The 23,666-nt window shown below is 39.6% G+C and overlaps 1 protein-coding gene and 1 long non-coding RNA gene across 2 annotated transcripts in view; both read left to right on the top strand.

Moving 5' to 3' along the window:
• Window positions 1-23,290, top strand: part of RAD51 (RAD51 recombinase) — a 32,808-nt gene extending 9,518 nt beyond the window's left edge. The window contains exons 3-10 of the mRNA XM_082735584.1: window positions 185-322; window positions 6,139-6,256; window positions 8,343-8,434; window positions 12,132-12,226; window positions 20,790-20,903; window positions 21,658-21,787; window positions 21,974-22,095; window positions 22,508-23,290. Coding sequence (XP_082591710.1) covers window positions 185-322; window positions 6,139-6,256; window positions 8,343-8,434; window positions 12,132-12,226; window positions 20,790-20,903; window positions 21,658-21,787; window positions 21,974-22,095; window positions 22,508-22,631 — 933 coding nt within the window. The 3' untranslated portion in view covers window positions 22,632-23,290. The remainder of the gene's footprint in view (window positions 1-184; window positions 323-6,138; window positions 6,257-8,342; window positions 8,435-12,131; window positions 12,227-20,789; window positions 20,904-21,657; window positions 21,788-21,973; window positions 22,096-22,507) is intronic.
• LOC309867158 lies at window positions 348-4,413 on the top strand. Its single transcript, XR_014313004.1, has 3 exons — window positions 348-421; window positions 668-1,961; window positions 2,184-4,413. It is a non-coding gene; the product is annotated as an uncharacterized lncRNA (long non-coding RNA).
• Window positions 23,291-23,666: the final 376 nt, after the last annotated feature.

Below are 23,666 nucleotides of genomic sequence, written 5' to 3'. Positions count from 1 at the left end.
TTTCAAAATGAAAGGGTTGGTAATTTGTTTTTAAACACTTCATGTGTATAGAATACTTTTCAGAGCTTTGGCATATAATATCACAGTTCTTCAAAACAGCTCTGAATTGGGTAGGGCAAATATCTACATTGGCTGAGAGAGCTGAAGCTTACTTACACTTATCCATGGTTTTCTTCACTTGCAGCAATGTGGCATAAATGCCAATGATGTGAAGAAATTGGAAGAGGCTGGATTCCATACTGTGGAGGCTGTTGCCTATGCACCAAAGAAGGAATTGATAAATATTAAAGGGATTAGTGAAGCCAAAGCTGACAAAATTCTGGTAAGTACTGCTTATGTGATATAGGGGGAGGCATTAGTGGGAATAGCATGTACAGTGAAGGTGGCAGTGTTCCTTCTTCATCTCCCATTGTGTCATTGTGTTCCCCTTTCCAGAGGTGACTACACTAGTTAATTATGTTTATATGTGCCTCCTTGCATAAATTGGGATTTTCTCTCAAGGAAATTAGTTTCATGGGGTATGAGCCAAATTGACAAGTTTGCATTTCCGCCAGCAGTGCATGCTGATGTACCTTATCTTTCTAGAAATTATGATCTCATGCCTTCGAAATATATTCATTAGTATGTAGCCACTAAAAAGAATTTCAAAGAATATTCATTGATATAGGAGAATGTTTCTGATATAAGAAACATAAGGATTCCTAATATCAGGAATGTTCCTGATATAAGAAAGCAGGGTAATAAGACACAAATACACACATACACACACACACGGTTGATTTTTTTTTGTTTTTAAAAATGTGTGTATAGCACATACACAGGATAAATACACTAAAATATTTGTGGTGTTATTTCTGAATGGTAAGAATGTGAGTGATTTTTACTTTTGCCTCAATTTTCTGAAGTTTCTTCATTTTGTATAATCAAGTTTTACTTTCATATAGAAAAGCTGTTTTTATTTCTTATTAGCTAACTAATCATAGGCAAGATTCTTTAATAATGACAAGAGAATGTGATTTCAAATCATATGCTTAGTTTTTTTAACCTTAAAAACATAAAAGTGAGGGGTGCCTGGGTGGCTCAGTGGGTTAAGCCGCTGCCTTCAGCTCAGGTCATGATCTCAGGGTCCTGGGATTGAGTCCCGCATCGGGCTCTCTGCTCAGCAAAGGCCTGCTTTCTCCTCTCGCTCTGCCTGCCTCTCTGCCTACTTGTGATCTCTCTCTGTCAAATAAATAAATAAAATCTTAAAAAAACACACACACACATAAAAGTGATTTTACTGATTTGATTTCTATAATATACATTAATATATGCACAACCTGATGAATTCTGTTTTATTGGGTATCATACTGAGAGCTTTGAATTTTTAAGCACTGGTAGGGATTTTACTTCATTTATTTAGACCACTTTGTAATAGTAACTCAGGGCTGAGAAGTCATAATTCTTTTTTTTTTTTTTTTTTTTTTAAGATTTATTTATTATTCTGAACACTGACCCTGATGCAGAGCTCAGTCTCACAACCTTGAGATTACAGCCTGAGCTTAAACCAAGATTTGGGTGCCTAACCAACTGTGCCACCCAGGCTCCTCTGAAGTTTTCATTTATTGTATTATTCAAATATGTTGTTGAAGTGATGACTTAATTGGAAATGACAGTTCTGAGCCCCTAATACCTCATCAAAAGAGTATGTATGATACTAAGCCAGTAGGTGTCCCTAAAATCTATTGGTTTTCTTTCTGGGCATTAATATTTGTGTCAGAACAAATCCTGACAGGATCCTTGCTTATGCCTTGTCAGACCTTAGTTTTAGAAATCAAATCCGTATCTTGCTTTCATGAAAACACAAATAAAAACCTTTAATAAAGCAAAATGAGATGTGCAAAATGATACGGAGCTAGGTCTATTTTTCTGTCCTCTATGCTTTCAGACATTTTTGTATTGTGACTTTCTAGTGGATAAAGGTGGATGATGGGAAGCCTGGGTGGCTCATTTGGTTAAGCAGCTGCCTTCGGCTCAGGTCATGATCCCAGCGTCCTGGGATCGAGTCCCACATCGGGCTCCTTGCTCCGCAGGGAGCCTGCTTCTCCCTCTGACTCTGCCTTCCACTCTGTCTGCCTGTGCTCGCTCTCACTCTCTCTCTCTCACAAATAAATAAATAAAATCTTTAAAAAAAAAAAAAAAAGGTGGATGATGTTATTTGCTTTTGAAGGTTAAAGAAGATTTCTTCAGTCACTGGCTATTCCTTCAATTCCCCAAAGTCTTTGAAATTGAGGGGTTTTTTTTGTTTTTTTTTTTTAAGATTTGTTTATTTTAGGGGCACCTGGGTGGCTCAGTGGGTTAAGCCTCTGCCTTCAGCTCAGGTCATAATCTCAGGGTCCTTGGATCGAGCCCCACATAGGGCTCTCTGCTCAGTGGAGAGCCTGCTTCCCCCTCTCTCTCTGCCTGCCTCTCTGCCTACTTGTGATTTCTCTCTCTGTCAAATAAGTAAATAAATAAATAAAATCTTCTTTAAAAAATTTTAAGAAAAGATTTATTTTAGAAAGCGTGAATGGGAAGGGCAAAGGGAGAGAGAGAGAGAATCTGGAACAGACTCCATGCTGAGCATGGAGCCCCACGTGGGGTTTGATCTCATGACCCTGAGATCATAACCTGAGCCCAAACCAAGAGTTGCACACTCAACCAACCACACTACCCAGATGCTACTGAAATTGAGATTTTTCAACAAGAATATCCACTGTTACAGTGGAGAAAGGAAAATAAAGAAAATCATTTGTAGTAAGTACATCAAGGTGGTAGAAAAAGAAAGATTATATGGACAAATTTGTTCAGAAGGTGACGTATTTATGTGATCTTCTCCACATTTTCAAAGTTTAATTGTAATTGGCTATTGTTGAACCGTGTTCTCTTCGTGTACTCTAAGCACTGACAGATTCAGCACAGTTATTTTTTGTAATATTTTCCATTTTTTAAGATTTATTAGAGGGCATGTGTGCATACGTGTGTGTAGTGGGGAGAGGGGCATAGGGAGAAAGAATCCTAAGCAGACTCCATGCTGAGTGCAGAGCCCCAAACAGGCTCAATCTCATGACCCTGAGATCATAACCTGAGCCAAAATCGAGAGCTGGTTGCTTAACCTACTGAGCCACCCAGGTGCCCCATGATATTTTCCTTCTATTCACCATTTTTGTCTTCTGTCCAAGGTTTGGTAGTTCTTGGCTATTGAAAACTATACATTTAAGACTTCAATTAGCAGAAATGAAAGTAACTCATTATGTAAGTGTGCAAATAGAAGTAAAGTTCTCCCAGATTAGGCAGTTGCATGGTTTTTACTTCACATTTCACTTTAGTTATAATATTTTGTTTCTGTAAGGGCTCATAGTCTAGAATTTAGGAGTTAAAATGACAAAAAGGGAAAGCAACTGCTATGTTTTTTTCTTAGCTTTTTGTTGCTAAAATTTTTTAACTTACTGTAATGTTGAATTTTACAGCGAAAACTTATATACCCATTACCTAGACTCTACCATTAAATTTTAATATATTTGACTTACCACCTGTCTGTTGATGTCTCTATCCAGCAATCAGTCCATCTTGGATTTTTTTAATACTTTTCAACGAAACTTGTAGATGTCAGTATATTCCCCCTAAATATTTTAGCACACATTAATTAAGGTTCAGTATTGGTTTATACTCTATTTTATCTTCTGGTTTTCATTAATCTTCATTTTTCCTGTAGATTAGTAGAAGTTACGGGACGAGAGATCATAGAAAAAAGAAGGGAAGAAATTCTCTAAGACATAATAACAGAAAATTTGGCAGAGCTAAGGGGAAATCTCACATAGTAAGAATTCATGGAGTATCAGAGACCCACACTTAGACACATAAGTGTGAAATTTCAGTATACCAGTCATAAAGAGAAGATTCTTAAAGAATTCAGAGGGAAAAAAGCAATTCTAAAGGAATAAAAAATCAGAAAGGGGTACCTGGGTGGCTCAGTGGGTTGGAGCCTCTGCCTTTGGCTCAGATCACGACCATGCCTTCGGCTCCATCAGGCTCTCTGCTCATCAGGGAGCCTGCTTCCCTTCCTCTCTCTCTCTGCCTGCCTCTCTGCCTACTTGTGATCTCTGCCTGTCAAATAAATAAATAAATCTTTTTTTAAAAAAGGAAAAGAAAAGTAACAAATCAGAAAGACTACTTTTTTTTTTCTTTTTTTTTTTTTTAAGTAATCTCTGCACCCACTGTTGGGCTTGAACTCACAACCCTAAGATCAAGAGTTCTTTGCTCCACCAACTAAACCAGCCAGGTGCCTGGAAAGACCACATTTCTTAACAGAAATCTGACTGGTAGAGGCTAGTAGAACAACACCTTCAAAGTTATGAGGGAAAATAATTTTATTATTTTTTTAAGATTTTATTTATTTAAGATTTTATAACACCTTCAAAGTTGTGAGGGAAAATAATTTTATTATTTAAGAGTATATGAGCAAGTGGAGGTGCAGAGGGACAAGAAGACTCCCCACCAAATGTGGAGCCCAACAGGGGCCCACTGAGCCACAAAGGTGCCCCTATATATATATATATATATTTTTTTTTTTTTTTAAGATTTTATTTATGTTTTTGACAGAGAGAGATCACAAGTAGGCAAAGAGGCATGCAGGGGGTGGGGGAAGCAGGCTCCCTGCTGAGCAGAGAGCCCGATGCAGGGCTCCATTCTGCTTAGTCTGTATAGTATGCTTTTTTCTAGTATCTTTTATTTATTTATTTAAGAGAGAGCCTGTGAGCATGAGGCGCAGAGGAAGAGGGAGAGAGAATCTCAGGCAGACTCCATCTTAGTACCCTGAGATCATGACCTGAGCTGAAACCAAGGGTTGCATGCTTAACCAACTGTGCCACCCAGGCACCCCTAAATGCATTTATTTTAAATTTTGGAATTAATTGATAGACTCATTATTGAAGACTTATCAGTGACTACAAAATAATATATAAGTGTTTTCGACCTTGACAGTGTAAAAGAAAAGGTACAGCTGACAGAGATAGGGACAGTAGATATGGAAGGACAAGAGATTGAAGGACAGATGTCTTCATTTAACAAAGGAGAAAGAAGGGGCACCTGGGTGGCTCAGTGGGTTAAGCCTCTGCCTTCAGCTCAGGTCATGATCTCAGGGTTGTGGGATCAAGCCCCATGGCTGGCTCTCTGCTCTGCAGGGAGTCTGCTTCTCCCTCTCTCTCTGCCCTTCCCAGCTCATGCTCTCTCAATCTCTCTCTCTCTCTCTCTCTCAAATAAATAAAATGTTTAAAAAACAAATAGTTTCTCAGGGTGCCTGGGTGGCTCAGTAGGTTAAAGCCTCTGCCTTCAGCTCAGGACATGATCCCAGGGTCCTGGGATCGAGCCCCACATCGGGCTCTCTGCTCTGCAGGGAGCCTGCTTTCTCCTCTCTCTCTGCCTGCTTGTGATCTCTGTCTGTCAAATAAATAAAATAAAATCTTTTAAAAAAAAGGTTTCTCTCCTTTTGCCCCTGTCGCCATTCCCCCTCCAAAAATAAAAAAAAGTAGAAAAGTTAAGAGATCTAGTCTGTGGTTGATGGAACAGGAAATGATAATTTATATATTTTGTTAGACTTCATGCTGTATGTCACATTTGTCATAAGTCGGGCAAAGTACACATGTGTGGGTCTATAATAGTTATTTTTTTTTACTATGTGGATGTATTAGTTGAATTAACAATTAAAAAATTAATTTTCATGGAATCTCTGAATTTGCTTATTTTATCCTTTAGTTGCCAGAGAGATAAAATAATCCTAGAACTATTGGTATTTTGATGACTTTTTATTTATCATTATTTTTTAAAAAAATTTTATTTGTCAGAGATTACAAGCAGGGGGAGTGGCAGGCAGAGAGAGAAGCAGGTTCCCTGCTAAGCAAGGAGCCCGGTGTGGAGCTTGATTCCAGGACCCTGGGATCATGACCTGAGTTGAAGGCAGACCCTTAACTGACTAAATTACCCAGGCATTCCTTTTGATGACTTTTTAAAGAGAAAACACTCTGGAAATTTTGTTAGAATTTATCTTTTCCCACAGTGTGCCTGATTCTTGTTTTACTAATAATCATATTTTGTTGATTTGACATTTCTTATTTTTCCGAGACTGAGGCAGCTAAATTAGTTCCAATGGGTTTCACTACTGCAACTGAGTTCCACCAAAGGCGGTCAGAGATCATACAGATTACTACTGGCTCAAAAGAACTTGACAAACTACTTCAAGGTATAGTGATCCCTTATCCTTTGCTGTGAACTGCAGTTAGTAAAGTTCCAGGTCAGAGAACAAAACTAAAGTATTTGGGTAGAATTTGTGTGTTAGATATCATTAAGAGATAAGAGAGGGAGCCTGCTTCCCCCTCTCTATCTGCCTGCCTCTCTGCCTACTTGTGATCTCTGTCTGTCAAATTAAAAAAAAGAGAGAGAGAGATAAGAGAACTATCCACATTGAAGTAAGACTGCTAGAGGGTGGGGCCTGACTTATACTAAAATTATCTGCCAATGAAATAATGGAATTTCCATTTAATACTGCATTCAGAGAGTAAGCTTCCTCTGCTTATTTTAACGCAGGGTTGAAAATCTTGTAACTAAAACACTCCATGTTTGAATACTGTGTTAGAGTATCAGTGCATGGTAGTGCACACTAAACTATTGGACTTTTATGGAAACATGTAAAGCTTTTGAACTTTTGAAAACATTGCTGTCCTAAATTACTGTGAGGTTAGATTTTTTTGTTGTTGCTTCCCCAAATATTTAATCATTCAAGTTTTCTTTTAGGGTGCAAAATAGTATGCATTCAGGAATAGTATGCAAATTACTATATATTCAGGAATATGTGCAAATTACTTAATATCGCTATACCTCAGTTTTATTATCTTTATGGTGAGGATAAAAAGAGTTCCTACATTATAGGTTATTGGAATTAAATGAAATGGTACATACATATGCATAGCACAATGCCAGGTACACAAGAAACGTTTAGTAAATTTTAGAGGATATCTCTATAATTTTTACATTTACTGCTTATTGACTTGTCGTGGTATAGTTCTTTATCTTGATTGTGGTGGTAGTTACATGAAGCTACAGATGCAGTAAAATTGCATAAAACTGTATACATATACACAAATGAAATGAATGCATTTTTTGAAGATTTTATTTCTTTGACAGATAGAACACAAGTAGGCAGAGAGACAGGTGGGGTTGGGGGGAAGCTGGCTCCCCACTGAGAATAGAGCCCCATGCGGGGCTCGCTCCCAGGACCCTGGGATCATGACCCAAGCCAAAGGCAGAGGTTTAACCCAATGAGCCACCCAGGCTCCCCTATATTTTTTCTTTTAAGATTTTATTGATTTATTTGACAGAGAGATCACGAGTAGGCAGAGAGGCAGGCAGAGAGAGAGAGGAGGAAGCAGGCTCCCTGCCAAGCAGAGCGCCCGACGCGGGGCTCAATATAAGGACCCTGAGATGATGACCTGAGCCGTAGGCAGAGGCTTAACCCACTGAGACACCCGGGTGCCCCAAAATGAATGCATTTATAACTAGAGAAATCTGAACGAACTCTGGGGGCTGTATCACTGACAGTTTTCTAATACTGATACTGTACTATGGTTATGTAAAATTGTGTTAACACTGGGGGAGCCTGAGTGATGAATTCTTGGGACCAGGGCGCCTGCGTGGCTCATTCATTAATCGTCTGCCTTTGGCTCAGGTCATGATCCTGGGGTGCTGGGATTGAGTCTTATACCAGGCTCCCTACTCCGTGGGGATTCTGCTTCCCACTCGCCCACGACGAGCTGCTTCCCTTGCTTGTGCTTGTTCTCTCTTTCTCTCTGTCAAATAAATAAAATCTTTTTTTTTTTTAAGATTTAATTTATTTATGTCCCAGACAGAGAGGGAGGAGAGCAAGCACAAGCGCGGGGAGCGGCAGGCAAAGGGAGAAGGCTCCCCACTGAGCAAGGAACCTGACTTGGGACTTGATACCAGAGTCCTGGGATCAAGCACCACATGGGGCTCCCACTTAGCGGGAAGCCTCCTTCTCCCTCTCCTACTCCCCCTGCTTGTGTTCCCTCTCTCACTGTGTCTCTCTCTGTCAAATAATTAAAATCTTAAAAAAAAATTTCATGGAACTTTCCTGTACCTTTCTTTGTGATTTTCTGTAAATCTAGAATTATTTCAAAATAAAAATATTGCTGTTGAAAATTGAATTTATAAATTATTTATACATCTTTCTGATGAGTTCCAAGGACACTTCTACAGTTATTCTTTCTAAACATTTGTATTGTGCTAAGAGGTGTTTCCTATTGCTCTTTTAGGAGGAATTGAAACCGGATCCATCACAGAGATGTTTGGAGAATTCCGAACTGGGAAGACTCAAATCTGTCATACGTTGGCTGTAACATGCCAGGTGAGATTTTGGGCTCTAACCAAATCTGCAAAAGAAATTAGTTGATTGCTATTTGCAAGCATCTTTTGGGATGGACATTAAAAGGGCACTTTAGGGCGCCTGGGTGGCTCAGTGGGTTAAGCCGCTGCCTTCGGCTCAGGTCATGATCTCAGGGTCCTGGGATCAAGTCCCACATCAGGCTCTCTGCTCAGCGGGGAGCCTGCTTCCTCCTCTCTCTCTGCCTGCCTCTCTGCCTACTTGTGATCTCTGTCTGTCAAATAAATAAATTTTTAAAAGTCTTTAAAAAAGGCGGGGGGGCACTTTATCCCTAAGACCCATAGACCCCTACTATACAATTCTTTCATGTTCTAGACACTTTCACATCATTGTTTTCAGATGATTTCATCATTGTTTCAGATGTTTTCTTATCCTCCACTATGCCTCCCCTGGCTTTACCTGCCCTCTTCACTACTCTAGATCTTATGATTCACCATTAAAGTCATTCCTCAGATATATATTCCCCACCTAAAGAGATGTCAGTCTTAGATGGACCCTTCTTAGAATCTTCTTTGAGAACTTTTTTTTTTTTTTTTAAGATTTTATTTATTTATTTGAGAGAGAGAAAAAGGAAGCAAAAGAGAGCATGTGTGGAGGGGAGAAGCAGAATCCCTTCTGAGCATGGAGGCTAATGCCAGACTGGATCCAGGGACTCCGGGATCATGACCTGAGCTGAAGGCAGACACTTAACCAATTGAGCTTCCCAGGTGCCCCATGAGAACTGTCTTCTTAGACCCTGTTCCTTAATAACTGAATCATACTGGAGAAAAATCATACTATAAAGCTGATTATCTTCACTTTAAATTCAAAATGACAGACATTAACATTCATACTGCTTAGAAGACCTACTAAATTTGTTTAGGCATTCTTTTTCCCATTCAGTAAGAATTCTCATGCTTTGTTCTTTCCTCTCAAACCTTCATGTTCCTCTTCAACCCTCACTCAGCCAGTGACCAACCTATTCACATCAGATTTATGAATCCACCTACATTTATACCCATTTTTTCATATCTTGGGCTATAACAGAAAAGTGTCTCTTTTCAAAACCCCATCCTATCAGTGTGATCTGGTTACCATCTTTGGCCACCTTCTCAGGGACTCTACTCCTCCTCTATTTTATGCTTTACCTCTGTATTAAGTATCTCTTCCAAAACTTTTTTTTATTTGTAGTCTCATTCATGGGAGGATTTGGAAATAGACACAGTGAATTAATTCCTAAAATCATGTTTTATTGAAATAATAGATATAGGGGATGCCTGGGTGGCTCAGTTGGTTAAGCTTCCAACTCTTGATTTCAGTTCAGATTATGATGTCAGGGTCATGAGATCAAGCCCCGTGCTGGACATGGAGCCTGCTTGAGACTCACTCTCTCTCCCTCTATTCCCCACCACCACCAAAAGAAAAAAGAGAAGAAGCACCTGGGTGATTCAGATGGTTAAGCGCCTGCCTTTGACTCAGGTCATGATATCCAGGTCCTGGGATTGGGTCCCAAGAGTCTCATATCAGGCTCCCAGCTCAGTGGGGAGTCTGCTCCTCCCTTTCCCTACCTCTCCCCCTGCTTATGTTTTCTCTGCCTCTCTCAGTCTCAAATGAATAAATAAAATCTTTTTAAAGAGAGAGAGGATGCTAATTCATTAATAACAGAAAGGATTACATTTCACCAGCCTAAGAGCTAGAACTAGAAGTGTAGAAAGGATGTTAGATTACTGCTTAAATCTAAACATAATCTGCTGTCATTTATTCAGATTTTCTTAATGAAGTGAAACTCTATTACATTAGATCTCTGTCTAATAAGTTACATAAAGTTGAGAGCCACAGTTAGACCACAGAAACGAACAGGCTGTGTTTCTTTAAAGTACTAGACTAATTTTAAAATTCTGAGAAGACATTTTATCATAAATTCCAGTTTTAAATGCATATACCCTTTGACAAAATGTGGCTTACACAATTGTTCACAGATAGTCAAGGATAAATGTCCAAAGAATTTACACAATGGCATTATAAAATGGTAAAGGTTCAAAACAATGTACATCATTGTAAAATAGGAAGAAGAGTTAAATTATGGTACTAAGCAGTTATTAAAAATAGTTAACTTGGGGCACCTGGGTGGCTCAGTATGTTGAACCTCTGCCTTCGGCTCGGTTCATGATCCCAGGGTCCTGGGATTGAACCCCCCATCAGGCTCTCTGCTCGGCGGGGAGCCTGCTTCCCCCACTCTCTCTGCCTGTCTCTCTGCCTACTCGTGATCTCTGTCTGCCAAACAAATAAATACAAAATCTTTTTTAAAAATAAATAAATAAATAAAAACTAACTTGGTTGTGGTGTTCCAGTCCAGTAATATGAGTTGACTGCAGTGGCACTAGAGGGCAAGATGGAGGAGACACAATGGGCAGAGTATGCAGTCCACCACCTTGAAGTTGGCTCAATAACACACTGGGACCTTGTCCACTTTTCTGTCAGTCTTCGTACCTATACCCAGTCACCTATGGTCTCCCTTCACCCATAGAGGTCTTTGTAGCTGGAAAAGAGCCTGCTTCCTTCTCTCTCTGCCTGCCTCTCTGCCTACTTGTCATCTCTGTCTGTCAAAGAAATAAATAAATCTTTAAAAAAGAAAGAAAGAAAATTTGATGTTTCTTGGCCCTTCGTATAAAATGTCCTTAAGGATTTTCCTCAGAATTTAAAGGTGAATTATGACTCCAAAGTAGATTGCTAGGGTGGAAACTACCCTTTGGCATCATTCACATAAAATTTGTAGAACTTAAAGTTGTCTGACATGGGATAGGTAGCCTAAAAACCAAGATTTCCCTAACTAGCTCATAAGATAATTTTGATGGCATTCCTCCCTTTTTCTTTTTTTTTTTTTAAACTATATTTTCCTTTTCCTCCTTTTGTTTAATTTTAACATCTGTAGGTACTATTGGAATAAACACCCTTATTTTTTCTTCTCTCTCAGCCATACTTTAAACTTACCTAGAATGTCCCTGGGGCATGGCCAAACCTCGTTAGGAACCTGCAGAAGCAAATCTGCTTAATAAAGTGAAGTGTAAATGTGGCTTGAATGTGACAAAATTAATTGAGTATTGGATCACTGTCTCTAACTTATTAAAGCTAAGATAGTAAATGAACTTTCAAATATCTATACTCTTGAAAGAATTGTTCAATCTTGTGTTGATATGCAGTCATAGAATTTTATCACTGAGTTTGGATTGTATTTCCAAGTAGTCCAACTCTGGTAAGAGTCTGGAATTGCATGCTGTGGAACACCAGGAGTTTCGTATCTACTGCTAGCTCTATTTCTATCAGAAGGGAGCGCCTCCTGGGGCACCTGGGAGGCTCAGGGTTAGGCCTCTGCCTTCAGCTCAGATCATGATCTCAGGGTTCTGGGATCGAGCCCCACATCAGGCTCTCTGCTCAGCGGGGAGCTTGCTTCCCCCGCTCCCCCTACCTGCTTCTCTCTCTTCTTGTGATCTCTCTCTCTCTCTCTCTCTCTTTGTCAGATTAAAAAAAAATCTTAATGATGAAGGGAATGCCTCCTATCTACTCCTGATTGACTCTTTAAATTTTTTTTTCCCTTTGCTTTATTGGGGGTGGGTGGTGAAGTTGATCAGTTATATTAGAAGTACAGTGTTCATTTGTACACTGTTCTTTTTGTTCTGTCCAGCTTCCCATTGACCGAGGTGGAGGAGAAGGAAAGGCCATGTACATTGACACTGAGGGTACCTTCAGGCCAGAACGGCTGCTAGCAGTGGCTGAGAGGTAGGTTACTGAATTAGATGAGAGAAATCTTTTTTTTCTTTCTTTTTTTTTTTTTTTTTTTAATTTTATTTGAGAGAGAGCATGAGCTGGGGGAAGGAAAAGCACACTCTCCACTGAGCAGGGAGCATGATGCAGGGCTTGATCCCAGGAGCCTGGGATCATGACCTGATCAAAGGCAGACACTTAACCAATTGAGCCACCCAGGCACCCCAGGTGAGAGAAATCTGGCACCACCTGTCACTGTAGTGATTGCCAGGGTTAGTGTGTCTGAAGAGTTTTTCTTTTCTTACTGGTCTATATCCCAAAGTTATATGTGTAGATCAGAAGAATGACCTTCCTTAGAAAAAAGCACTCTTCTTAAATCTCTGAGTTATTGTCAGACTGGATAAAAAACTACACCCAGCTATGTGCTGTTTTCTAGAGAAACACTATAGATTCAGAGACACAAATAGGTTGAATGAAAAAGGATGAGAAAAGATATTGCATCCAAACAATAACCATAAGAGAATTGGCTGTACAGGCAGTATCAGTATAGGCTTTAAGACAGAATAAATACTAGAAACAAAGAGGACCATTTTATAATTGAAAAGTCAGTTCACTGGGAAAATAGAACAATTATAAACATACCTTAATAACAGGCCCCAAAATATGTTATACAAAAACTGACATAATTGGAAGGCAAAATAAGCAATTTAACCATAACAATTGGGGACCATTATCTCAGTTCAAAAAATATATAGGTACTGTGCGTAATGGTGGAAGTCTGAATGCATTCTCCTTAAGATTGGAAACAAGGATGTCCACACTCACCATTTACATTCCATTGAAGGTGGAAAATACTGAATGTACTGGAGGTCCTAGTCAATGCAGTCAGCTAGGAAAATGAAATAAAAGGCATCCAGATTGGAATGGAATATGTAGAACTATCTTTATTCACTGATGAAATGATCCTTTCTGTAGAAAATTCTAAGGAATCCACATACACACAAAACTACTAGAACTATATTATTTCAGCAAGGTTTTATTCTCACTATGCAGAAATCCATTGTTTCCATAGAAGCAATGAACAATTTAAAAATTAGGAAAACAGGGCGCCTGGGTGGCTCAGTGGGTTAAAGCCTCTGCCTTCAGCTCAGGTCATGATCCCAGGGTCCTGGGATCGAGCCCCACATCAGGCTCTCTGCTCAACAGGGAGCCTGCTTCCTCCTCTCTCTCTGCCTGCCTCTCTGCCTCCTTGTGATCTCTGTCTGTCAAATAAATAAATAAAATCTTTAAAAAAAAAAATTAAGAAAACAATTTTGTCATTCACAATAGCACTGAATTCCTTCCCCAAATGATCAAAAATCAAAATAGGAGGGCGCCTGGGTGGCTCAGTGGGTTAAGCTGCTGCCTTCGGCTCAGGTCATGATCTTGGGGTCCTGGGATCGAGTCCCGCATCGGGCTCTCTCTGCTCAGCAGGGAGCCTGCTTCCTCCTCTCTCTCTCTTTGCCTCTCTGCCCACTTGTGATTTCTCTCTGTCAAATAAATAAATAAAATCTTAAAAAAAAAAAAATCAAAATAGGAATAAATTTAACAGGAGACTACAAAACATTGCTGAAAGAAATTGAAGATCTACATAATTAGAGAAACACTCCATACTCATGGATTGGAAGACTTTAATTATTATTAAAGTCATAATATTACCTCACACTGATATAGATATCCAGCACAATCCCTACTGTAATTTCAGGAAGCATTTAGGCAGAAACCAACAAGCTGATTATAAAATTTCTGTGGAAATGTCTAGAACCCAGAATAGCCAAAACATGCTGAGGTAGCAGGGAGAACAAAATTGGAGATCTTGGTCTTCTTCATCTTAAAACTCACTTAAAGCAACAATAATTAAGACACTGTGGTGCTGGAATGGGACAGACATGTGGATTAGTGGAACAGAATTGAGAATTGAGACATAAGCTCTTTCATTTATAGTCACTTGATTTTTTACAAAGATGTCAAGGCAATTTAATGGTTCCTCAGTCTTTGTCTTTCAATAAATGGTGCTAATGTAGCTGGATAGCAGCATGTAAAAAGATAAATTTAGAACCTTATGCTATACATAAAATTAACAAAAATGGATAACAGTGTGGTGAATCCTCAAAAAATTAAACCTAGATTTATAGTATAGTTCAACAATTCCACTTTTAAGTATACAAAGAATTGATATGGGGACTCAGATACTTGTACACCAGTGTTCCTGGCAGCACTAGTTACAGTAGTCAAAAGGTGGAAACACCCGGCTTATTCATCATTAGATGAATGGATAAACAAAATGTCATAAAAATATAAAATGGAAGGGCGCCTGGGTGGCTCAGTGGGTTAAAGCCTCTGCCTTCGGCTCAGGTCATGATCTCAGGGTCTTTGGATTGAGCCCTGCATCAGGCTCTCTGCTCAACGGGGAACCTGCTTCTTCCTCTCTCTCTGCCTGCTCTCTGCCTACTTGGGATCTCTGTCTGTAAAATAGATAAATAAAATCTTTTAAAAAATAAAATTAAAAAATATATATATAAAATGGAATATTACTCAGTCTTTAAAAGGAAGGAAATTCTCTCATATGCTACAACATGGATGAATCTTAAAAACAAGCTAAGCGAAATAAGCCAGTTACAAAAGGACAAAAATTGTAATGATTCTTCTTTTTTTTTTTTTTTTTTTTTTTATTTATCAGAGAGAGAGGAGGGGAGAGAGCAAGCACAGGCAGACAGAATGGCAGGCAGAGGCAGAGGGAGAAGCAGACTCCCTGCTGAGCAAGGGGCCCGATGTGGGACTCGATCCCAGGACGCTGGGACCATGACCTGAGCCGAAGGCAGCTGCTTAACCAACTGAGCCACCCAGGCGTCCCTGTAATGATTCTTCTTAAACAAGGTTCTTACAAGGTACTTAAGTGGTCAGTTCATAAAGATGGAGAGTAGAACAGTGATCCTCAGGGGCAGGGAGTGAGGAGAGTTGGGAGTTATTATTTGGGGGATATAGAGTTTCTGTTTCGGATGATAAAAAGTTGTGGACATGGATGGTGGTGATGGTTGCACAGCATGAGAATGTACTTACTGCTTCCGGACTATACTTTTTTTTTTTTTTTTTTTTTTTAAGATTTTTTATTTATTTATTTGACAGACAGAGTTCACAAGTGGGAAGAGGAGGAAGCAGTGGAGGAAGCAGTCTCCCTGCCGAGCAGAGAGCTGGATATGGGGCTCGATTCCAGGACCCTGGGATCATGACCTGAGCCAAAGGCAGAGGCTTTAACCCACTGAGCCACCCAGGCACCCCTAGGACTATACATTTTTAAAAAGGTTAAAATAGTCAATTGTATGTCGTATATATTTATTATTATTTTAAAAATCATGGTCGTAAATGTAAGAATAAAACTATAAAACTTACAGGGAAAAAAAGGGCAGGAGAAAATATTTGTTGAGCTTGAGGCGGGCAGATTTCTTAGATATAACACCAAAAAGCATCCATGAAAGAAAACATTGATAATAGTTTTCATTTCATCAAAATTTAGAAGTTTTGTGCTTCAAAGGACATTATTAAGAAAGTGAAAAGACAACCCAAAGGATGTGAAAAAATATTTGCAAATCGTATTTTTGAAGGGTTTAGTATCCAGAGTTACAAAGTCCTCTTAATCCAGCAATAGAGAGACAACCGAATTAAAAAATGAGCAAAGGATTTTTACAGCTGTTCTCCAAAGAAGATAAATGGCCTAGAAGCACATGAAAAGATGTTCAACATCATTAGTCAAGGGGAAAAACAAAACCACAGTGAGATACCACCATTAGGATGGCTGTAACAAAATAGGCAGTAACAAGTATTAGGATATAGAGAAACTGGAACCCTAATATCTTGCTAGTAAGAATGTAAAATGGTGAAGCCACTGCGGAAAACAGTGTGGTAGTTAACTATAAAATTACCACATAACAGAGCAGTTTGGCTCTGGTTATGTGCCCAAGAGGTAAGAAAACATGCCCACATAGAGACTTGTTTGTAGATGTTATAATATTGTTATAATAGCCCCAAACTGGAAGTAACCCAGTTGCACATCAACTGATGGATGAATAAACAAAATCTGACTTATGCATACAGTGGAGTACTATTAAACAGTGAAATGGAATGATGTACCCATGCATGTCATACCATAGATGAGCCTCAGAAGACATACTAAATAGAACTTAGACACACAAGATCGTATATTTTATGATTTCATTTATAAGAAATTCCCAGAAGGAGAAAATCTGTAGAGCAATGGACTAGCGGTTGCCTGGAGCAGGAAGTAGGAATAACTACAGATAGACTTGAAAGATCTTTTGGGGATGATGGAAATGTTTTAAAATTGGATTGTGAAGGGTGCCTGGGTGGCTCAGTGGGTTAAAGCCTCTGCCTTTGGCTCAGATCATGATCACAGGGTCCAGGGATCAAGCCCTACATCCTGCTCTCTGCTCAGCAGGGAGCCTGCTTCCTCCTTTCTCTCTCTGCCTGCCTCTCTGCCTACTTGTGATCTCTGTCTGTCAAATAAATAAATCTTGGGGAAAAAAATTGGATTGTGATGAAGATGGTACAACTCTGCAGATTTTATTACTAAAAAGTCATTCAGGGATGCCTGAGTGGCTCAGTCGGTTAAGCTTCTTCATTCAGCTCAGGTCATGATTGCAGCATCCTGGAACTGAGTCTCACACTGGGCTCCTTGCTCAGCATGGAGCCTGCTTCTCCCTCTGCCAGACACTACCCCTACTGTCTACTCTCTCTCTCTCTCTCTCTCTCTCTCTCTGATAAATAAATAAATAAATAAATAAACTTTAAAAAGTCATTCAGTTGTAGCCTTAAAGCAGATTGATTTGATGGTATACAGAATACCTCAGTAAAGCTGGTAAAGAATATATAATTTTCTCTGTTCCCTAATCTTTCAAATAAACCTTCAAATTTGTTTAATGTATTTTCCCTTGTCTAGGGCAAAATGTGATAATTTGGTCCTACCACACATTTTACCGAAATCTAGTGATTAAGTATCATTTAATTGCATGTTGAGATGTCAGACCCAAGTTGGAACTTGCCTAAGTTGAGAATTTTCCTTTTTAGTTTTAGAATTATGACCAAATTATCTGCCCCAGTTAACGATTTGAGGAATCTGAGCTATTGAATGTATACCATTGAGGCAAAAATATCAGTTGGAACAGTAATTGCAGCTCTTTGCGTGTGCTTACAGAATCTGTCAGGAAAAAAGAATTCCTCTCTTGCACCTGATTTTAGGTTTCTAAAGAAGAGTATACTGGGGTGCCTGGGTGGCTCAGTCAGTTAAGCCTCTGCCTTCAGTTCAGGTCATGATCCCAGGGTCCTGGGATAGAGCCCTACATCAGGTTCTCTGCTCAGCAGGGAGCCTGCTTCTCCTTTCCCTCTGCCACTCCCCTTGCTTGTATTCTCTGGCTCTCTCTCTCTCAAATAAATACATAAAATCTTTAAAAAATAAATAAAGATGAGTATACTAAACTGTATCTTCCCTCCCAAAGTTATTTTTGTTCTTGTACAGAAATCACACTTTTTGGGGCACCTGAGTGGCTCAGTCGTTAAGTGTTTGCCTTCGGCTCAGGTCATGATCCCAGGGTCTTGGGATTGAGCCCCTCATCGGGTTCCCTGCTCAGCGGGAAGCTGCTTCTCCCTCTCCTACTCCTCTTGTGTTCCCTCTCTCCCTGTGTCTCTGTCAAATAAATAAAATCTTTTTTTTAAAAAATCACCCTTTTAATTTTTAAGTACAGTTTTAATAGTGGAGGTTTTTTTTTTTTAATAAAGTCTTTAAAAGTTTTGCCCACTAACCTAAATGAGTGTTAAGATAGGATAGATGAGATAGTAGAATGTTGCCTCTGAGGACAGGGCTTTGTTTTGCTCACTGACTGTATCCCTAAGCCCTAGAAAAGGGCAAACAGCATTAATGAAGGAGTATTTATTAAGTGGAGCCATGTTTATGGCTGTTTTGTCAACTACAGGAAAAATATGGTTTTTTTTTTCTTTTTTTAAGGATTTTACTTATTTACCTGACAGAGATCACAAGTAGGCAGAGAAAGAGAGAGGAGGAAGCAGGCTCCCCACGGAGCAGAGAGCCCGAGGCAGGGGTCGATCCTGGTAAGCTGGGATCATGACCCAAGCCGAAGGCAGAGGCCCCAACCCACTGAGCCACCCAGGTCCCCCTAGCAAAAATAGATTTAAAGAGAAATGTCATTAGTTTTATCATTTTTGCCTATCAAGAACATTTCTTATAATTGAATTTATTATATTGCGTTTATAGTTTTGGGAAAGTTACCAAACTCCTTAAGGTAATAGCTAATTTCCCCTCACAACAGAACAACCCTCATTAGTTTTACCTTTTGAATAATATTGACCACCCCAACCTAATCCAGGTTATATTCTAGTTCATGGCTTCTCAGAACACAGTTCTCAATACAGCTGTATTTAGCATCACTTAGGAACTTGTTTGAAGTACAAATCCTCTGACTCCTTTCCACCTATTGAATCAGAAACTGTAGAGACTCAGGATACAGTCCAGCAATGTTTTCTCAAGCTCTCCAATGAAGCAGATGATAGCTAAAGTTAAAGAACTGTGGCCATAATTGCTAGCTACAGTGTCCCCACCTTTTCTTTTTGTAAGTTTTATTTATTATAAGGAGACCAGGATGGGAGGGGCAGAGGGAAAGGGAGAAAAAGAATCTGAAGCAGACTCCCTGCTGAGCACGGAGCCTGACATGGGGCTCGAATCCACAACCCATGAGATCATGACCTGAGCTGAAATCTAGAGCCAGATGTTCAACCAGCTGAGCCACCCAGGAGCCCAGTGTCACCATCTCTTTTGAAACTTCTTTTAAATACTATGAAAGAATGCCAGAGCCCATCTTGAGGCAGTATAGCTCTTTTTCAAACTTACATGTTAAGAATCACCTGAAGTTATTTGTTAACTACACAGATTAACACAGAATTCATTATGTGTTAATGATTAATTCATATAAATTGTTATAAAGGAATAAAACCTTTTTCTTCCCCGAAAATTATGATTTATTAAGTCTCAGGCCTGGGAATTTTTTTTACAGGTGTTCCATGTTATTCTTTAAGGAAGTTCTGGAAACATATGAGAGATGATGTTTATTTCTAGCCAGCTTTTTCCACATTGTGGGAATTGAAAATTCCATGTGCTCCTTCAGGAATGTAACCAAAGAGATCTATAGTGTTTTTTGTGAATGCTGCTGACATAAAGGCCAGGATAAGTATTTTTTTTTTTTCCTGGTAAACCATCCACATTCTTTTTTTTTTTTTTTTTAAGGTTTATTTATTTGACAGCACAAATAGGCAGAGAGGCAGGCAGTGAGACAGAGGAGGGAAGCAGGCTCCCTGCTGAGCAGAGTGCCCGATGCGGGGCTTGATCCCAGGACCCACTGAGCCACCCAGGTGCCCCAACCATCCATATTCTGATAGCTAAAGATAATCTCCTTTCCTGACAGATGGTATCAGTGTTTCTGGAACAAATCTAGACTTGTGTGCTACAGCACTTAGGCCCCTTGAATCTCTTTCTTACAGCAATGATTTAAATATCGAAGTTTTTTTCTCCTTATCCGCAATCTATGTTTGGTCAAGATTCCAAGGTAAACTTCTATCCTTATTCTCTTTATCTTTATGCCCAGACTTAATAATTCATGATCATCAATCCACTTAATGCCAAAGCTAAACTTCTGCTTGTGTTGATGGTGGCCAAAACAGCAGGTGAAGTGGCTAAGAAAAGCACAAAGACTGTGGCTGATATGAAAAATATATTTTATAATGTTGGAAAATGTACTTGGTTAGAATGGGATCTAAGTTGAAAGATCTTTTGGGGATGATGGAAATGTTTTAAAATTGGATTGTGAAGGGTGCCTGGGATCATGGACCCTGAGATCATGACCCGAGCTGAATGCAAAGCTTAACCCACTGAGCCACCCAGGTGCCCATTGAGTGGTTGTTTAGAAGCTTTTATTCCTAGGGGTGCCTGGGTGGTTCATGTGGTGAAGCATCTGACTCTTGATTTCAGCCATGTCATAATCTCAGGGTCGTGAGACTGCCACATCTGGCTCTGTGCTGGCTACAGGGCTTGCTGTAGATTCTCTCCCTCTGCCCCCCACCCCTACTCTCTCCCTCTCTTATAAAAAAAGAAGAAAAAGGTTTTATTCCTCTATAACATCAATTTATATGAATTTAATTGATCTTTGTTATTTTTGTTTCAGTTCCAGTTCTGTCATGTTGCATTGGTTTTTCCAGGAGAGTACTTGGAACATGATTTGGAAATTCGTTTTGGCTCAGGAGTCCTGAGAGACTAAATTTGATTTATCCTGAAGTCCTATTGATCTACCCCAAAGGAGTGACTCCGGTCATCTCTCTCTAGTTTGCCTGGATTTCTAATAGAAAGGGAATTAATATTCTTTAACCTTAACACTTCTTACCTAATCAAGCAATCTCTTTACTATTAATTTCCAATCTAAGTTTTCTTTGCAGTCTAAAACCGTTCTCTGTTTTCTTCTAGATATGGCCTCTCTGGCAGTGATGTCCTGGATAATGTAGCATATGCTCGAGGGTTCAACACAGACCACCAGACCCAGCTCCTTTATCAAGCATCGGCCATGATGGTAGAATCTAGGTATGTGCTCAGTAGAAGACACAGAGTATGGCCCAGACCCATTACCTTGAATCTTATATAGGCTTTTTGGCCAAATTGATAGTAACTTGAATTAGAAATGGGGAGATTTAAGTTTTAGTTCTAGTTTGACACTGTTGCATTGTGGTTCAGGTCAAATCACTGTTAAGAAGTGAAGCCATAATTCATTTGAACTTATTGGGAACTTGTCATGTAGTGCCTCAGACAAGAATGTTGTAAAAATCGTTTCTTTTTTTTTTTTTTAAATAGATATATTTTTTAAAGATTTATTTATTTGAGAGAGACAGCATGAGAAGTGGGAGGGTCAGAGGGAGAAAAAGACTCCCTGCTGAGCAGGGAGCCCGATGCGGGACTCGATCCCAAGACTCCAGGATCATGACCTGAGCCGAAGGCAGTCACTTAACCAACTGAGCCACCCAGGCATCCCTGTAAAAATTGTTTTAATAAAACATTTATAGGGGTGCCTGGGTGGCTCAGGGGGTTAAAGCCTCTGCCAGTTTCTTGGGGTCAAGCCCCAAATTGGGTTCTCTGCTCAGCAGGGAGCCTGCTTCCCCCCTCTCTCTGCCTGCCTCTCTGCCTACTTGTGATCTGTCACATAAATAAAAATCTTTTTTAAATAAATAATAAAACATTTATATACGAGTATAACTGAATATGAAAGTTTAAAGTAGTGAGGAAGGAAGCATAATCTGACACAGACTCGAAATAAGCTTCATAGAGTCCTTATTCCCTGTAGGTATGCGCTGCTCATTGTAGACAGTGCCACTGCCCTGTACAGAACGGACTATTCAGGTCGAGGGGAGCTTTCAGCCAGGCAGATGCACTTGGCCAGGTTTCTGCGAATGCTTCTGCGACTTGCTGATGAGGTAAGGTGTATCGGGACAGAGAATGTCTAATTTTCAGGGGCCTCACTGGGAGGCCAGAACATCAGGGCCTGGTTTCACAGATAGGAAGAGGTGTATTAATCATTCATTACTTTGTGGGGGAAGGGGTGGCAGCAGTAAAGTCCTTTGAATGACCACAAAAAATGACATTTATCCTTTCTCCATCAGTTTGGTGTGGCAGTGGTAATCACCAACCAGGTGGTAGCCCAAGTGGATGGAGCAGCCATGTTTGCTGCAGATCCTAAAAAACCTATTGGAGGAAATATCATTGCTCATGCTTCAACAACCAGGTAAAGTGAACAGATAGGTGACTTTGTCTTAGAATGTCATATTAACTGAGGTAGACATGAAGATCTGAATTTCCATTTAAATCCAGTCAATGCTACCACAGGAGTCATTGTTAAACGTTGTCTTGCTCTAATTAGTGCGTATGTTTGCTTTCAGTTTATAAAGGAATTAAAAGCCCACAAATACGCAAGACTGAATATGAACGATATGCCTCTCCCTCATTATTAAGAAAGTAATTGTTTCACTATGAAAAATCCACTAAAGTTGGAAGCAGGGTAGGAGTGGATTCCTCCAAGTTGGAAATGCCCCTAAGGAATACAGAAAGATTCCCCAAAGTCCTGGAAAGTATATAGGTCTGAAAAAAATTTAGAGCAAAGATTTTTAAACTGTAACTTGGTTGGTTTTTTTGATCAGACTGTATCTGAGGAAAGGAAGAGGGGAAACCAGAATCTGCAAAATCTACGACTCTCCCTGTCTTCCTGAAGCTGAAGCTATGTTTGCCATCAATGCAGATGGAGTGGGAGATGCCAAAGACTGAAACATTGAGGTTTTTCCTGTGACAAACCTTAAGTGCTATAGCCTAAAGGAGAGGACTGCTCCCTGGGGTTCTTCATAGGCCTCTTCCTGTTGTGACTGCCAGAAAAGGGCTTCTGGAAAAACAGCTATTGTATCAGCTTTTCTGATGGTGTAAACAGGAGACAAGGTCAGTAGTCACAAACTGATCTGAAATGTTTATTCCGTCTGGAGTGTATTAATTTCTTTGTGAATTATTTCAAGGACAGTAAAGGAATACTTTTGACATAGTGCCTTGGGGTTGACTTGGGAGTAATGGTTGTCTATTGGACAATCGTTAGTTTTCTTGCAGACATAAGCTGGGAAGACTGGATTCTTCTCTCACTGTTCGAATAATGTTGAAATGCCTGTGTGGCAAAGAAAGTGGTTCTTTTCTGCCGATAAAACTCTTGTCAGTCAGAAACAGGTTGTTAAGTTAGTTTGCCTGAATTATCTTATGTAAGAATTTTTTAGTTAAGGGCTACGGGGCAGGCCTACCGGAACACCAGCCATCCAACTATCTACTTGCTTGGGTTTTTAATTGCCAAGAGTAACTCAAGATAATTTTGGAATCTTAAGCATTTAGGGGCTCTTTAAGTAGATTTAGTGTGGAGCTTCTAATAAAGTAGTTATCTGTGCTGTTTACAGGAGTTGTTCTTGTATAAGCTGAATATTTCAAGATAGAACCTTCAAAATAACTTTGGGCACTGAGTGATCAGTTTCTATTGCTTTAAAATTGAAAATTTTAAAGGGAAGTCCTATATTCAGTTGATAATTATCCTTCAGGCTAATAGAGATTACTATAAGATGAATATCCCATGACTTTCCAGTGGCCTTTATGAGTCTTATGTTGTAGAGCCCTGATATTTGTCCGGATTATTCTACTTTAGGGATTTGAGATCGTCCTTCTCTTCTCTTTCAGACTTATACTCAGGATGGCTTTTAACCAGCTCTTTGAATTTCAGAGGGCCTGGCAGCTAGTACTGGGAGGAAAGGCACAGAAAATTTCTGCTGTTGCTGT

Source organism: Mustela nivalis (assembly GCF_964662115.1).
Source record: "Mustela nivalis genome assembly, chromosome: 6".
In the NCBI taxonomy this organism is placed as follows: domain Eukaryota; kingdom Metazoa; phylum Chordata; class Mammalia; order Carnivora; family Mustelidae; genus Mustela; species Mustela nivalis.
The sequence above is the reverse complement of the archived record's forward strand: the minus strand, read 5'-3'. Positions and strand labels throughout refer to the sequence as shown.